Source organism: Rhipicephalus microplus, unplaced genomic scaffold (assembly GCF_043290135.1).
Source record: "Rhipicephalus microplus isolate Deutch F79 unplaced genomic scaffold, USDA_Rmic scaffold_30, whole genome shotgun sequence".
NCBI classification, from domain to species: Eukaryota; Metazoa; Arthropoda; class Arachnida; order Ixodida; family Ixodidae; genus Rhipicephalus; species Rhipicephalus microplus.
In genome coordinates, this window is record NW_027464603.1 from 1612905 (window position 1) to 1630708 (window position 17804).

The following is a 17804-nucleotide window of genomic DNA, read 5'->3' on the forward strand; positions in this document are numbered from 1 at the left end:
AAAATAACGTGGAAGAAAAGGTAACTTCTCGTGCACAAGAACAAATCTTTGACCTTTGAATAATGCTGCTGATGCTCTATCAACTGCGCTACCACGACGGTTATCTCCCCGTTCACTTTATCGGGTATATATTGTTGCACAAGGCGAGGTAAATTATAGGGGGTTTTTAATGGGCCCTGAGTCCGCGATCACCGTATAATGATGATAATCTCCACCGCCATGGCTCGTACCCACTCAGAGGGATCACGCTGGAGGCAACGTTGTCTTCATTCTGTACCCGCGCTTCCCTTGTTTTTCTTGGTAGTGATACTTCTTATCATTCCTCCGGTCTCAGACGAAGCCCTCTGGGCGAGTCATTCTTGCATCCTCCGTGTAAATGGCTTCAGGCGGGCAACATGCGTCACCTCTGTCTTGCTTGAACGTCGGCCACTATTGGTGACACGTGCAATTTCATAGCTGACCTCGCTGAGACGATGAAGTATCACGAAAGGACCGGCGTAGTGTGCCAGTAGCTTTTGGCTCAAGCCACGTCTGCGTATTGGGGTCCACACCGACACTAGATCACCGGGGGCATAGGTTACATGCCTGTGTTGACTGTCGTAGCGAGTTTTGGAGGACTCTTGCGCTGCCAGTGTACGTAGGCAGGCAAGTCGACGTGTCTCTTCCGCACGACACAAAGTTTCCGCAATTGTTAAATCGTCATGGACGACAAAAGGAAAGATAGTGTCCAGCGTATGTCGAGGTGAGTGAGCGTAGAGCAGATAGAAAGGGCTGTAGCCTGTCGTTTCGTGTTTCGACGTGTTGAAGGCGTACGTGACGAATGGTAAAACTTCATCCCAGTTTTTGTGGTCGGAGGCGACGTAAATTGACAACATGTTGATCAACGTTTGGTTTGTGCGCTCGGTGAGGCCGTTAGTTTCTAGATGATACGCAGTTGAGTGTCGGAACTTGGAAGCACACAAATGAAGTAATGATTTGACAATATCAGCGGTAAATTGTCGTCCACGGTCACTTATTATCACGCGAGGAGGTCCGTGTCGGAGGATGACTGAATTCAACAGGAACTCCGAAACCTGGACTGCCGTAGCGGAGCATAAGGCAGCCGTCTCGCAGTACCGCGTCAGGTAGTCGGCGCATACAATTATCCACCGGTTACCTTTTGAGGAGCGTGGAAATGGTCCCATCAGATCAATGCCGACCTTTTCAAAAGGGGAACCGGGAGGCTTTACAGGTTGCAGGTGACCAACTGGACCCGAGGAGGGCCGTTTGTGGCTCTGGCACTGCATACAGCTGGCCACGTAGTTCTTAATTGTCTTGCTCATTTTCGGACAATAGAACCGCTCTTTCGTGCGACTAAGTGTTCGTGCGGTGCCTAGATGGCCAGAGGTGGGGTCATCATGCGTGAGACGCAGAGCAGACGTTTGGAGAGACGCAGGAACAACTAGCAGAAAGTGGGCGCCCGTCGTGGACAAGTTTCTCTGGTAAAGAAGACCATTTCGGAGGCAGAATTGGCTTTCGCTTAATGAACTTCTTGCTCCAGGGAAGAGATCTTTCAAGCTTGGGTCATTACGCTGCTCAGCGGCGAAAGTCACGGCATCGGGAAAGCCAGACGACAGCGAGCGATAAGGTGGTCAAAGTTATCGCCTTCACAATCTGTCGATGGTAGCGGCATTCTGGAGATGCAATCCGCATCAGCGTGTAGCCGGCCGGTCTTGTATGAAATGGTGAAGACATGTTCTTGCAAACGAATGGCCCATCGTGCGAGGCGGCCGGATGGGTCACGAAGGTTGACCAGCCAACACAGGGAATGGTGATCTGTGACTATAGTGAACGGGCGACCATAGATGTATGAGCGAAACCGTTGCACGGTGCATTCAACGCAGGAGCTTCAGTCACGCTGCCAGCTTGTAATAAGATCACATGCTATGTGAAGCCAATAGAAAAGAAAAAGTGTCCCAGACAACCATGATGACAAGAAGTGGGGCTGACTGACTCTTCTAAGATTAGGTGTACATATATACCGTACAAAGTGAAATGGGTGTTAGCTGCTGCGGAAGCACAGTTGGCAGAACACCGCACGCTTAATTGTAGGTCGCAGGTTCAGTCCCTCGACATGACAAGTCATCTTTTTATCCGCTTTTTTTCTTGACAATTACTTTACAATTACTTCCAATAATAGACCCTATATTCCCTTGGCAACATTATGCGTCTATTATTTCTTAAAAAATCTAAAAGTCACATGAGGTGGCAATAGTGTACGCTTCCACCCAAATACACGTACACTAACACACGCACAACTAATTTAAAACAAGTCACTCACCATTAGGATGAATGAGACTCACTGTTTCAGAATATTCAGCAAAGGGAAGAACTCTAAATTTTAGAGGCTATTTGTTTTTCCTGAACACGTTATATTGAGAACTAACAGACAATAATGCCAAACAATCTAGAGGTGATGTAGCTAAAGTAGTTGTAACAAAATTGTGAAAGAAGTGACCGAAAAGATAGATTTGCCACAAGTTCCTAATACATACATGTTTTTAACAACTGCATTAAATTTACTTGTCATAGCACACCTATATTTATCTTGGTGAATTGTGAAAGAAGTGACCGAAAAGATAGATTTGCCACAAGTTCCTAATACATACATGTTTTTAACAACTGCATTAAATTTACTTGTCATAGCACACCTATATTTATCTTGGTGGTGTCGTCTGTTAATTCTCATTATTAGACAGGTGAGTGGGCCAACAAAGATATGGGATTGATACTTTTTTTGAACACCAAATTTTGTGAGTACCTAAAACAGCGGAAGCTGCCTTGAGTATGAGCAGAATATTTAGGTGGAGTGAAAAAAAGGACTCGCATTTTTACCAGGCTTTCTAACACATTTTGAGACATGAAAATGTATGCAGCCAGTGTTGTTAAGTACTAATATTTTTGTCACACTATGCTCTGTAGCAGGTGTAGTTAGCCTAGTGATAGCAATGCATTATTCAAGCATGTAACCGGGTGCGTTCACATCTAAGGTGGCATATTTTAAAAGTAAACCTGCTGTATGGCAAAAAAATTAGCATTTATTATACCGACTGGGTAAGCGCACCATTTGCATAAAACCAAAACATATAAAGCGATTCACGCATTATACCCATGTTAAGCAATTTCAGCAATAAAGGGCAAAGTGACAACGGTTTGATTAAATACCCCTCTCTTTATAACATGCATGAAAAGCACGATACCAGAATATTTATAGTGTATGTATAGTCGAGACTACTAGACCCTCTATTGACCTTTTACAAGCAGGGTGTCTCCTTCACGTTCAAAGGGCAACCACTTAGCCTTTCCCTGGGGTTTTCTGTGATTTTTTTCTGAATTTAGGATATCATTAGGACTGCTTTATATTCAATAGATTTCGCTTACACATTGAAACCTTGTTCAGTATGTAACAGCGATAAAGGGTGCCAAACCACCTCCAAATCTTTTTACCATTTTAAGAAATTACGTGCAACAAGTTCAGAATAGTGTCCTAATCAACAATGACAACTGCAGCAGCCCAACTAGCTACGGGGGCATAAAAAAGTTGCTAGAAAGAATCCCTTCTACTCTTTGTGCCTATTGGTAGTGTTCAGCCCTTCAGTGCTCACCTTACGTCAACATTGTTTGAAATACGTTTTTGTGTGCCCACTGCTCTTGCTCCTTGCACAGTGAAGAGGAGGAAAAGGCAAAGAGAAGAGACAAGCCAATGAGTGAAGCATAGCGAAAAAAAGCAAATTAAGCGAGGACCTCATTTGTATCATCCAATGTGTGTAACATTACTATTGCGTCAGCATATAGAAAAAATATCACAGCTATGCATTCATTGTAGACACATACACAGCGCAACACCACGACTAAATTTCAACCTTGTGTTGGTTTAGGATTCCTTGTGTTGGTTTAGGTTTTTTTTAACAAGCTAGAGATATCTGTATTTGTTGGACACTCACTAAGACGCAGTGATATGTGATATGGTAATCCCTTTTAAAATGCACGTCATATGCCTTTATTGTTTGTGTGGCCACAAGTAATTCTAGTTGCAAAGCCACATGGCACAGCCTAAACAAACGTCACCAACCGCTCCAATCTGAACTTGCGTTTGCTGCTTGCCCATTACCAATACAGCCACAAATAAACAGTTGAATCAGTATATAGATGTGCCAGCGTATGCTAAGGACAGAGTCTGAAGGGTATTTTGTCATTATTGACATCAGTTATTTGTTCAAGAACACTTGCTGTCAAACACAAATACAATGCTATCAAAGCATCAAGACCCAAATGTAAAAAAAGTGTCATTTTAAAAATAACATGCCACACAGTAGAAGGTAATTACTTGATATACTTGAGATGTAAGCTACGCAGAAGAGGTGCTGCCATACTATTGCTTTCCCTGTGTTGCAACCTGCTTGCTTTACTCACCCAACACATCTGCAAAGATGCCATGAAAACCTCAAGCAGCTGATGCAGCATGGACGAACACATGTCAAGGGATTCCACCATTCATACTGACTAAGCAGCCCTGAAGCCTCCACAGTACTGCAAATGCTTTTTAGGGTAAATAGAGTTTTATGCAACGTTTTTGGTTTGCAAATATGCATTTAGACGCATAAGCACTCTATAGGAAGCTTGCATGATATTGTGCTGGGTAGCAATACAAATGCCAATATCAAGTAAGCCTCCCGGCCGGCCGCTTTTTTCTCTCTATTCATAAAAATACTCAATCTATAATTAACGTTGCCCCGTTGTGAAGTGCTACTGGCAGTGCGGTGAAGAATTAAAATGTATTTCAAACACATTCGAATGAGTGCATGTAAGCATGCAATAGCCTTTGTTAGTTGCTCAAGAAACCAGCATTAGGTTTTGCTAAAACCCATTTTTTATAAACATCATTCATTTCGACATTTAAAGTTGAGAGCACTATAGGAAAGAACCTGGATTCATGAATAATCAATGATTACTTGTATTGTACTGATATGAATGCAACTAACTGTATATGAAAAGATAATTTTTTGCTTGAGCATTTAGTGTTATGAACACTATTGCACTTGCCAGCTGCATCTTGTCTGAAACAGCGGCAAGCTGGGTAGTTTCTATGAATGAGTACTAATGAACACTGAGAAGTAACAACTAGAGACACCAGTACGAACAATACGGGACAAGCACAGACGGCCAACTGGTTAATTCATTGCACAAAAGTTCGCCTGAATATCAGTCAGATAACTCGTGCAATGAAGGTCCAGTTGGAAATAAACAAGTTACGAAATCAACATTGCCTGCTTTTTCTAACTGGACCCTCTTTCACATGAGGTATGCAGCAACAAGCCTCTACTGGGGTACGTCATAGCATGATGTCACTGGCGCACGCGCACGGGAAACGTGTGGCTGGCAAAACACTACGGCTGGTGGCTCAGCGTGGTACAGTCGTGTGGTGTTTTAATTTTTTTAAGTTTTATTTTTTCAAGTTTTAATTTTTTTCTTTTCCAGATCTTTAAGTTTACGTTACAATGGCAAGATTAGCTGTAGTATATCTCAGCAAACATCTAGCTGGGTGGTAAACTGCGTGATAGAATATTTGCTACGCTGGCTATTTATCTTGAAGAAGTAAGCACACGTGGTGGCCTGTGCGAGGAACAGCGGCATCATCTTCAAAAATGTGCATTATTGATTGCGGCATGCAGTGTGCATTGAAAAGCATTGAGAATATTGGTTCACCAACTGAGAAAATTTTGCATGGTGTGTGCAGTGTGAATAACAATGCGTCTTCTCTGCAAAAACCTTAGCACTTGTGGCAGTGCCCGGTTGTTGAAAAAACTAGATTCGACATTTTAGTCAAAGTAAATATGCACTTGACGTGATCACCTGCGAGTAGGTACAAATCGGTGTGTGCGCTGTGTTCAGAAAAAAAAAGCATGGCCACCAAGTTGGAAGATACCATTTGTTGAAGCTGCATGTATGAATCGCCACGACGAGTACGCAAGCCCGATAAAGGTAAAACTCGTTTTATCGAAGGCCTCATATGTCTGCAAGTAATAAGCAGAGATTCTTGTTTCACATGTACTATTTACCTTTACCACTCGATATACATAAAGTTACAACGCACACTACAAGTTTCTGCGTTAGGTCTTAAAGGAGCAATGTAAATATGCAAATAGGTTGTAAGTGTCAGATGCAGTGATGTAACGCCGCAAAAGATTATGTATATAATTAGGCTACAGATTTAGAATCGCATACATCTCATTGGGCTATCAGGAACGTCACCAACAACTTCCTTTCCAATCAGTCCTTGCACCGAGGGAGGGAATGGCTGGCGCGGTGCTCGAAGTGACGTCACACAGTTTGTAAACATGGAGAGGTTTCTCACTTAGGCAACATTTTGCACAATACATTTTCAAATGACAGACTGTACTCGTCAAACATTCATCATACTGATGTCTCTTGTTCTTACTTTGGGCTGTGAATTACTAAGCATTTAGTCACCATGATCTTTAAAAGCTAATTCCAGTGTTCTCTCTCACATTGCTGACAACTATGTCGTTGCATAAATTGGGCAAAAAAGCACAGCAGAATGACTGTCACAATAAATACACCAACATAGGTATTCTCTTGCAAACAAAAGTCGGCACTGGAACTTTCATTACCCGTCTTCCTTCTCTCTTTGCCTTGTTTGTGCTGACACAGCCAGACACCTGATGAGTTAGATGAGAAAAATTAGTGCATCAAAACTATGAGTGCTTGCATTAGCAACTACACAACAACGTGATAACGACATCCCTGCCCCACAGCAGCGAAACATATTTTGAACATGCTCGCAGTACATTGTTTTATAAAAAGCAACTCTGGCAGATTACAAATTCTCACATTGTGCATGCAAGTTTTCTTTAAAGTCAGGCGTACCATGTAGGTGCTTACCGGTAAATTTTTAGTTACCAGCAAAAGCATGTTGCAGGTACACATAGAGATTGCAGGAGCACCTCTCTCTCTATCTACACTAGGCACACAAATTATAACGTTTAACAAGCATACGCCACTGTTTAGGGGCATAATAACGCTCCACCGTGAACGTATGCTTATCATACCCACTTAGGCGGTTGGCTAGAAGAATCGAGCCAAGTTACAAATTGTATCACCCGCGAAAGTGAACAAAATGCTGCTTTGCATCAAAGGACACTGCTGGCTTCGTTTAATCAACAGCGTAGCGAGTGCTGTGTGCTTCCTCCTCCCTACATTGCAGATATGAAAAAATCGATCACCACACACACGCATGTTGTCGCAGTTGTCGCGAATTAGCTCCAGTAACGCCGCGCCAATGTGCCATGGCTCCGCTAAAGTTAGCGTTGTCAAAGCGAATCGGTAACCGCACTCGCAAAGGCGCGTAAGCCTGCCGTTTCAAGACGCCTCGTTAGAGTGCGGTAACAAGCACTTGCCCTCAGTGGCATACTTATTCTAGATGATAACGTGTCCCCCTTACTTTTAGTTTCTTTCACACTGTCCTGAGGGAGCGACCGCAGGCGTCAGTCGTAACCTCGGAGTCCTTCGAGCACCCGCACAATCCGCCGATTCCTCAAATGAATCGCACTTGTTCCACACTCGAAAAACCGCGGGAACAGCGCACAATCTTTGCACATTGCACGAACGAAGAACGGCGCTTTTATGTGTGAATTTAATGCTTCGAGCTCACGTGTGTAGCAGTGCAAACAAACAAGAGACGCACGGTGAAAGCATGCCCAAGGAAACAAAAAAGGCAAGCTTCTTATTGCTTTAGTTGTGGTTGGATTTGACTTGAATATCTGTGTGAGGAAAAAAAAACATCTTTCACTGCAATAAACTAAAAAAACGTATGTTATTTGGCAAACTAACTTTATTAATAAAGGGGTATTCAAAGAAACAAGCTACCAACTATAAATATTTTCTCAGATTTTTGTTTCTGTTCTAGCAGACGACCACCTCCTACTGCTTCTACGACAGACGTAGTACGGTTTCACGTTCGGTGCGTGTCGCCGACGCAAAGCTCTACAGTATTCGTATCAGAGTTCTCAATTTTCAAGCATAGAATAACTACAAAGCAGTAACTTTTTAACATAGTGCAGCACGCGATTTTTCAAGGCATGATATACCTTTGATCTGAAGCAAATTGAAGCAAGCCAGCTGGCGCAATCATCTCATGTCGCCGCTACGCGAGGCACGGTCGTGGGCATCAGCGTTTGTGCCCCGCGCTCGATTTGTCATCGAGTGAGAGAGCTACTAAATGGAACACAGCTAGATGCAGGGATTAATGACGTATCACTCCAATTTCCAGCGGTGGCTGTCTCAATCGCAAGAGAGCCCCGGGAAACAGCTTTCGACTGCTCAAGCTTGAGTGCGGACGTAAAAATGCTTATTTTCATTCGCGAGGAAGCGGCAATCGATAGACGAAAGACATTCGAAAAGCATGTGGCATAGATACAATCACAAAACATATGCACAGAATAATAAATACGATCGCATATTGTACATGAATATGCCAACACATGTCGTATAAACAGCAAGTTTGTATCTATAGCTTATATAAACCAACTGCTTCCTGTATGCGAATGACTTAGCATTCTTTCATCGGTACTCACGCGCATCGAATGCAAGGATCATGTGCTCCATAGGAGCGGTATTTGCGGCACATACTAGCCGCTGTATCAGGATGACCAAAGACCAAGACGCAGGATACGAGATCATTTTGCCACCACTGCCCAAGAGACACGTCACGCAAAACGCTGTGTTTTTACACGGTAATGTGCATGGCAGACTGTATCGAGTAGAAGATTGCCGAGATGCGCTCGGCCCTACAGGACTGCTCCCAGAGGTTTTGGTACTGGGGCCTACCTGATAAATCTTGTAATGGCAGTCACCATGAACAACGCAGACGGTACGAAACGCTTGCTGGACGTGAAGAACCTGAAATTCAAGGGGCGATGCTGCATCATCGTAGACCCCAGGATCAGCAGGTGCGGCTGCGACTTCATTGGCTGCTGTAAGGCGTCAATGATGAAGACGTGCGAAGGGCGTTGGCAGCTTTTGGGAAGGTCGTACAAGTCAACCGGGAGCATGGTCGAGTTCACGGAGTCAGCGACAAGAGGTTAACCACTCGGCTTGTGCTTCTTAAACTCAAAAGTGGCGTGAAGGTTGAAGATCTCCCACATCAAATCAGGGTGGCAGGCGAACTGGCACTTGTGGTTGCACCTGGTCGGCCAATGCAGTGTCTGCGCTGCCAAGGTACCGGCCATGTCAGAAGAGAGCGTAAGGTACCCCGATGCTCGTGTTGTCGGCGGTTTGGCCACAGCGAAGATGAGTGTATGCATACATACGCATCGGCTATCCGATCAGCTGAAGGTGAAGACACAGCAGAATTGGTGATGAACGCGAACGAGGCTGAAGACGCGGCGAAAAGGGCAGATGACCCACATGCTTCAACAGGCATAGCTACAATGACGGGGGGTGATGGACCAGCAGTACAAACAGACATAGCATCTGGGGAGGTTACTCAAGAGCCAGCCGGCCAAACCGAGGAAGGCTACACAAGCACCCCATCTAAGGAGCCTGAGCCGGTGAAATTAACCGAACTTCCAATGTCGACTGAGTGTACCAGTGGTGGGGCAGCAAGCAAAAAGCCCCACGAACAGTCTGCAGGGCGGCGTGAGGTGTCCAGTAAAAACCATGAAGAAGGGCTACCTGCGAAGGTGACATCATTCCGACGCAGCAGCACAATGCTGCGTCCCAACCTGATTTCGGACAAACACTGGCCACCTTTGTCATCCAGTGGCACGGGTCCACCTGGAGGCTACAACGGTGTCTAGCTCTATGCTAGATGCTGAAGGTAAGTATCATGCCCCGGGCTAACTTCTTCATGGTGTAGGCATGGCTTCTGCACTAAAACTTTGAGTAGCATTGTTAAATGTTCGAGGTCTTGCCGCAAAGGGGAAACAGAGCCAAGTTCACAGGCTGCTCGTGGATCATGATCTGGATGTACAAGTTGTACAAGAAACAAACGTAGACGGTAAAAAGGAGACCCGGGACATGGTGCTGAGGTTTACGACACGAACTATGCAATTGTAAGTCAAGCAATAGGCACGTCTTCAGGCTGTGTTCTGTTCATTACGAAGTTACCGGGTTTGGTGGTGCAAGATACTTTCTCTTGCCCATCTGGTAGATTGGTTCCTGTGGTTTCGTATTTACTGATTGGCAGTGGCGTATTGTGTGTATTTATGAACCAACAATTTGCGAAGAGCGATCACTTTTTTTTCAAGTCTAAAACAGCTCTTTACTTTGAAAAGGAAATCTGTATTACTTGGTGATTTTAACTGCGTCCTGAACGGGCAAGATTGATGAAAGGGACGCGCCATTTACGATAAAAGTAGAAGGACGCTAGCGGGCATAGTTAATTCGAGTTAGAAGACGTGGGCAGCTGTATGGAGGGAACTCGGCAAGCGCGTTTCACACATTTTCAAGGGAATGGTCATGCACGTCTTGATCACATTTACGTGTCGCTTGAATTAATAGCCCACTGCAAGACATGCTGTCTACCAAATACACTTGAGTGATCAATGTTTTAGGTAAATGTGATATGGGAAGAAAAACAAAACATTGAACTTTTTTCATGGGAGCTGTGGAAAATGATCACTTTTTGATCACTGACGAATATTTCTCAAATCAGGTAATGAACTGCATCAATGAAACAAAAATGGATGTTGAAGCTAAGCTTGCTGAACAATCGGAAGACTTCAAGCAGCGAATAAAAATAAAAGTTATTGATCGTTCTTGCGCATTGAGTTACGAAAATAAAAAAAAGAGAAAAGAACTCCGAATGACCTTGGAAAGACGAATCGACTTGGTGTGCAAACAAGCGGGAGAGTATAAAATATACATACGCAATATTAAGCAAAAACATGCACTGTATGACAAAGAATGCTACCGCGGTGCACTGGTCCGTGCTAGGGCTGAGGCTTTAGCTGCTGAACAGGCGCCAACCAAACGAGCGATAGCGGTGGAAAAAACAAACACTCGACGGAATCATATCGAAAACAAAGAATAATAGTCACGAAGTAACCGATACCGACAGCATTTTAACCGTACTTTCAAGTCAGTTTGAAAACCTTTTTGCGTGTAGACAGGTAAGTCTAGAAAGATTTGAAGAATATTTAGAGCGCATGCCACAATCAGAGAGGAAGTTAAAACCGCTTTGGAGTTATCTATAGCTGCAGCTGATGTTGAACGAGTGATTGATAAGTTAAATCCCGGGAAATCTCCAGGACCAGATAGTCTTTGTGCCAAGTGGTACAAATGTTTTAAAAGTGAATTGTCTCCAATACTTACAGGCGTTTTAAAAGAGGCATATGAGGAAAAGAAACTACCGCCGTCCTTTGGTGAATCACGTATTGTTCTGATTCCGAAGACAGACGTGGTTAAAAAGCGCAGGCACGTCACAGCGTACAGGCTAATCGCACTGACAAACGTAGACTACAAAATAATAATGAAAATTTTGGCGGCTAGACTTCATTCAGGAATGAAAACTATCGTCGGTTCACACCAAACGTGTGGAATCAAAGGTAGGCCCATAGTAACAAATGTTCATAAAATGCGGTTCGTGCTCGAATGTGTTTTGTGTGCTCGAATGTGTTGACATCAGTCACGCTCGTGTGGCCATGCTTTAGCTGGATCTGGAGGAAGCGTTTGATTGCGTTGCCCATGCTGTTTTGTTTGCAGTAATTGAGCACAATAATGTTGGTAAGATAATCATTGATGGTGTAGTCATGGCTTATCAAAATGTTAGTACGAGACTAAATACTATCAACAAGACATTGCCCCCCCCCCATTAGAGTCGAGTGCTCAATGCGTCAAGGCTGCCCTGTTAGTCCACTGTTTTGCGTCTATATTGAAACATTACGTCGGTCGATATTGCAGAACGACATCAAGTATGGACTAAGAGTACAGTCCTCAGAGGTCAAAATACTCGCTTACGCTGATGCCCCGCCACGGTGGTCAAGTGGCTATGGTACTCGGCTGCTGACCCGCAGGTCGCGGGTTCAAATCCAGGCTGCGGCGGCTGCTTTTTCGATGGAGGCGGAATCGTTGTAGGCCAGTGTGCTCAGATGTGGGTGCACGTTAAAGAACCCCAGGTGGTCAAAATTTTCGGATCCCTCCACTGTAGCGTTTCTCATAATCGTATGATGGTTTTGGGACGTTCAACCCCACATATCTATAATCAATCGCATACGCTGATAATGTTGCGATTTGTTGCACATCCTATTAAGTTAATGAAGAATCAATCAGCGTTTCTAACTCTTTCGCCGAAGTTACAGGAAGCCACATAAACTGGAGTAAATGCCTCTTCGGCTTTTGGCATAGATGCTGACCCTCAACCCGAGAATTTTTTGCAGCCATCAAATGGACAAGAAGGCCAGTTAAATATCTCGGAGTACCGCTTGAGTCGTACAAAAGCACTGATGAATATTGGACACAGCAAACCAAAGAAATCAAAGTGAAAGCGAATAGGAGGAATAGAACCTGTCTGTCCATATTCGCTAAGGCTACTGCATACAACTGGTTTTTTGTGTCTAAGCTACGGTATGTGATGCAAGTGCTCAATCGTACCCGGGTCGATGTGCAAAAATTACAACGGGTGTTTCAAATAATTGTGTGGGGGTCTAACTGGAAAGGTGCAATCTCATGAATTAGTTTAGGCGGGTGAAGTGTGGAGGCCTCTGGCTAGGACATCTGTTTATGAAGCAATTAGTAATTAGGTTTTTTTCACGAGACAAGAGATCTTTCCTACTAACAGTGTGTCAAACAATACTAAGTAGACTGTTGCCTGTGTTTGTTGTGAGCCCACATGTTACCACAGAAGCTGTGCAAGGATACGTAAAGAATGTTGTGGCCGGCATGCGATTTTTGTGTGTTCGTTTTAACTGACTACCTGTGGTGTATTGAAAAAAACACTGTACAAAGATTTATGTGACACTATTCTCCCCACCCCATTGTACAAAGTGCTATATACAGCACGCAAGGGTCAGAACGTACTTAAACGAGTTAAAAAGTGCCAGCAGCTCGAAGAGCAAGAACGTTCTCTTTTAAATTACACACCGGAACACTTCCTGTAAGAACCTTCCTATAGGATCGTGGGTCTTACGTGCCTTGGGGATCTCACAGTCTACTCTGTAAGAAACTGGAAACTATTGACCATGCTTTCCTGCACTGCTGGAAAGGAGTTTACTTGTGGCACGTATTTCAAAGGACAAATAAAAAGAGTTTCCGTTAGGCCCTCAAGGTATGGGATATTTGGCAATAGAGAATGAGGATGGATTACCTTTATAATTATACATGACGACTTCTTTGCACTGTATATGGCGCTCTAGAATGGCTCTATTTCAATGTGATTCTGACAGGAGACCAGCAAGAGAGTATTCTAAAGAATGTATCTCAAAATTTCTCGAGAAAGTAAGAACAGACATGCCATTTTGCTCAAGTAAAATCTTGTGCAACTTCATGACTTCTTTGCACAAACACGTACACAAGGAAAAGAGGCAAACAACACGGGCGCAAACTCACAACTGCTTTATTTTGAACAACGAACTGTACTTATATCTTCACGTAGCCCACACGCCCCCCCATCGGTGGATCCAGGAACAAACGAGATAACCTAAAGAAAGCTTATTCAGCGGTACGTCAAGATAAGAACCACAAAACAACAAAAATTGAAGAGTTCACGCATCTGCAGACGGATTGTTGCACGTGCCTTTCAAAAAGTCAAATTCTTTATCGGGCAAGGTGACGGAAGCTTGGCTAACACATTTTTCTCCCATGTTTCTAATATGAAATGCTTCAATCAACTCCCTGTTAATTTTTCTCTTGTGAGTTGACAGAATCTTTGTGTCTGTAAAAATTGGTACGCACCCACAAGACTTGCAGGGATCCACCAGATGTGTTCGTCCTGAACTACGTAATGCCGAGTCATGCTCCCTCAACCGTGTGTTTACACACCTTCCAGATTGCCCGACATAAGATCTGCCACAGCTGAACGGAACCTGGTATACCACTGCTGTTCTGCAAGACCGGTATTGTTGGCTGTGTTTCATCTGGCAGCTGTTCTTACTCTGCGTAGTGCCGGACTCCACCATGTTCTGAAGTCGTGGACACAACTTTGACAGCTTGTTGGGTGCTGTAAAAACCGAGGTTACTCCGTATCTCGCTGCTACGTTCTTCAAGCCATGGGACAACCTATCAACATATGGGAGAACCGCAAGCTTTCTTTTTTCACTTTGTACTCTTCTGGGACTTCTTTCCATACCTTTTATCACTGGGATGAGTTTTTTGAAAATAGTGTTCAGCGAATGGCTGGATACCCAGCTTCCCTGAGCCTGCTTAGCTGGTCCTGAAAGCTGGAAGCTATCTCGTGCACACATGACCGAAGCAAAGAAGATCTAAAGCATGAGGATGCTATCACAATTTTTATTACTTTTGAGTGACTAGATGCAAAATTTAGCAGTGGTTTTTTGGCTCGTGGACTATACCGCCAACAAACGTGGTCTGCCTTGAAGAGCAACTTGATGTCCAGAAAGTGTAGAGACTTGTCTTGTGCGAACTCTATTGTGAACTTCAGCCAACAGGAATTCTCTCTAAGCACCTTGAGAACATTGATGACGTTCTGGTTATAGTTATATTTAGGCACGAGTACAAGATAGTCGTCCACGTACCGGAAAATGTGTTCCGCAGTCCCTGCTAGACTATCTGACACTTTTCTATCAACGCGACTGATGAAAATGTCACTTAGGATGGGGGCTACAGTCGACCCGATACATACACCAGCCTTCTGCACATATAGGTCTTTGCCAACACCAACAACAATGGACTGTAAATACACCATGAGCAGTTCCAGAAATGCCTCCACTGTTACCCCGCACCTTGACCGGAACTCCAACTCGTCGTTGTGTTGCGTGATGCAAACTTTTACGCTCTCCACTAGTTCACTGTTTGGAAGCGAATAGTAGAGGTCTTCTACATCAATACTCGCTGCGCTCAGGCGTGACGGGTTATCTTTGTGAAGGAAGTCAACCAGGGCTTGCGAGTTGCGGATTCGGTAGGGGTCATTAATTTTTAGGGCAGACAACTGTCCTTGTAGAGAGCGGGAGACCACTTCGAGCCACGTGTGTCTTTCTGATACGATCGCTCGAAAAGGAACGTCATTCTTGTGCGTTTTGACAACGAAAAACATGTCAAGCTGCATTCCTTGGGCTTTCTTGACATTTGCTGCGACTGCGTCGAGTCCCAGACTCGACAATAACTGAAGTGCATTCTTCTTTACGTTGGCCGTCTTGGCCGGCACTTTTTAAAAATTTTTCTCAACGGCTGCGCTAGCCTTTTCTGCGAACATGCTTTCTGACAGCACCACAAAATGGCCTTTTTTATCCGAGAGGATTAGCCTCAGTTTTTTTTTCTGCAAAAAAGGACAAAAGTGGCCGAACACTCACAGGCCTTTGGCGTGGATTCCTTGTCCGAGACACTACATCCACGCATTCAGACAAGCACCCTGGGCGAAGCTCTTCTTCTACTTTTCTTGACACCTGCCGGCAAAACGCGAGCTTATCCACCGGAGACGGTGACACTTCCATTGCGTACTTCGGACCTCTTTCAAGCACCTGGATGTGCTCAGCAGGAATGTTGTGTTCACCTAGAACTAATACCTTTTGTTTGCAACTTGTGTCTTTTTCTTCTTCCTGGGTAACCCAAAAAAGGACTGACTTCCAGAGAGCCTCGGTGCTCTTGTCAGCTATTCGGCACCATTCTCTGTACCTCTTGCCAAGGTCATTCGTGCCTTGTTCCTAGTGCAGGTTACTTTGAGTAGATCTTTGTAGTAGCGGGCTTGAAACCACATCTCAGAGTTCAGAATGCTGCATAATCGACGGGCGTGGCCGCTCGACGGATCCAGGTTCCGAACAGAACGCGAACTTCTGGGGGACACTGTGCAATTTTCTTGTACCATGACGCCATCCTTGCTTTACATACACTTACTGCTATTAGTGAAACCACCGTGGCGGGGTTTGCCAGATGAAGATTAGTACACTGAAAAGGGCCCTGTGCACAAGAAATTTGTAACAATAGTACTGAAAGTTGGGCGAGTTGGTACTCATTCATGACTTCTTTGCGCAAACACGTACACGGACACAGGAAGAGAGGCAAACAACACGGGCGCAAACTCACAACTGGTTTATTTTGAACAACAAACTGTACTTATATCTTCACGTAGCCCACACGCCCCCCCATCGGTGGATCCAGGAACAAACGAGATAACCTAAAGAAAGCTTATTCAGCGCTACGTCATGATAAGAACCACAAAACAACAAAAATTGAAGAGTTCACGCATCTGCAGACGGATTGTTGCACGTGCCTTTCAAAAAGTCAAATTCTTTATCGGACAAGGTGACGGAAGCTTGGCTAACACATTTTTCTCCCATGTTTCTAATATGAAATGCTTCAATCAACTCCCTGTTAATTTTTCTCTTGTGAGTTGACAGAATCTTTGTGTCTGTAAAAATTGATACGCACCCACAAGACTTGCAGGGATCCACCAGATGTGTTCGTCCTGAACTACGTAATGCCGAGTCATGCTCCCTCAACAGTGTGTTTACACACCTTCCAGTATGCCCGACATAAGATCTGCCACAGCTGAACGGAACCTGGTATACCACTGCTGTTCTGCAAGACCGGTATTGTTGGCTGTATTTCATCTGGCAGCTGTTCTTACTCTGCGTAGTGCCGGACTCCACCATGTTCCGAAGTCGTGGACACAACTTTGACAGCTTGTTGGTTGCTGTAAAAACCGAGGTTACTCCGTATCTCGCTGCTACGTTCTTCAAGCCATGGGACAACCTATTAACATATGGGAGAACCGCAAACTTTCTTTTTTCACTTTGTACTCTTCTGGGACTTCTTTCCGTACCTTTTATCACTGGGATGAGTTTTTTGCAAATAGTGTTCAGCAAATGGCTGGGATACCCAGCATGCCCTGAGCCTGCTTAGCTGGTCCTGAAAGCTGGAAGCAATCTCGTGCACACATGACCGAAGCAAAGAAGATCTAAAGCATGAGGATGCTATCGAATTTTTTATTACTTTTGAGTGACTAGATGCAAAATTTAGCAGTGGTTTTTTGGCTCGTGGACTATACCGCCAACAAACGTGATCTGCCTTGAAGAGCAACTTGATGTCCAGAAACTGTAGAGACTTGTCTTGTGCGAACTCTATTGCGAACTTCAGCCCACAGGAATTCTCTCTAAACACCTTGAGAACATTGATGACGTGTACGTGTTTGCGCAAAGAAGTCATGAATGAGTACCAACTCGCCCAACTTTCAGTCCTGTGCAACTTCTTCACGCAATCTCTATCAACAGGACAACTGCCAGCTGATTCGAAAATATGTAAAGTAGTTCTATTGAAAAGTGGCAATAGATGCTCACCAGAAAATTATCGCCCAAAATCACTAACATGCATTCGCTGCAAGATGCTTGAGCATAACATTTCTTCGCACACTTATTCTCATTTAAAAACCAATAACTTCTTTTTAGAGAACCAGCATAGATTTAGGCGAGGTTTTTCTTTCCACACCGCACTACTGGAGTTTACCACTGATCTTCACTTCAATATGGATAATAATTTACAAACTGACCGAATTTTCCTAGATTTTTCTAAAGCATTCGACCGCGTACTTCAATCCCGTCTGATTTCAAAATTAACAAAACTTCGTTTAGGTTCGC

The 17804-nt window shown here is 44.2% G+C and overlaps 1 protein-coding gene across 1 annotated transcript; it reads right to left on the reverse strand.

Annotated features, from left to right (window-relative positions):
* Window positions 1-14380: 14380 nt before the first annotated feature.
* On the reverse strand, window positions 14381-15280 carry LOC142786749 (uncharacterized). Its single transcript, XM_075884381.1, has one exon. The coding sequence runs from the start codon at window positions 15278-15280 to the stop codon at window positions 14381-14383; it is 900 nt and encodes a 299-aa protein (XP_075740496.1).
* Window positions 15281-17804: the final 2524 nt, after the last annotated feature.

Bases quoted from the DNA above. Each gene is read 5' to 3' on its own strand.
- LOC142786749 (XM_075884381.1), bottom strand. From the start codon at position 15,280: ATGCAGCTTGACATGTTTTTCGTTGTCAAAACGCACAAGAATGACGTT.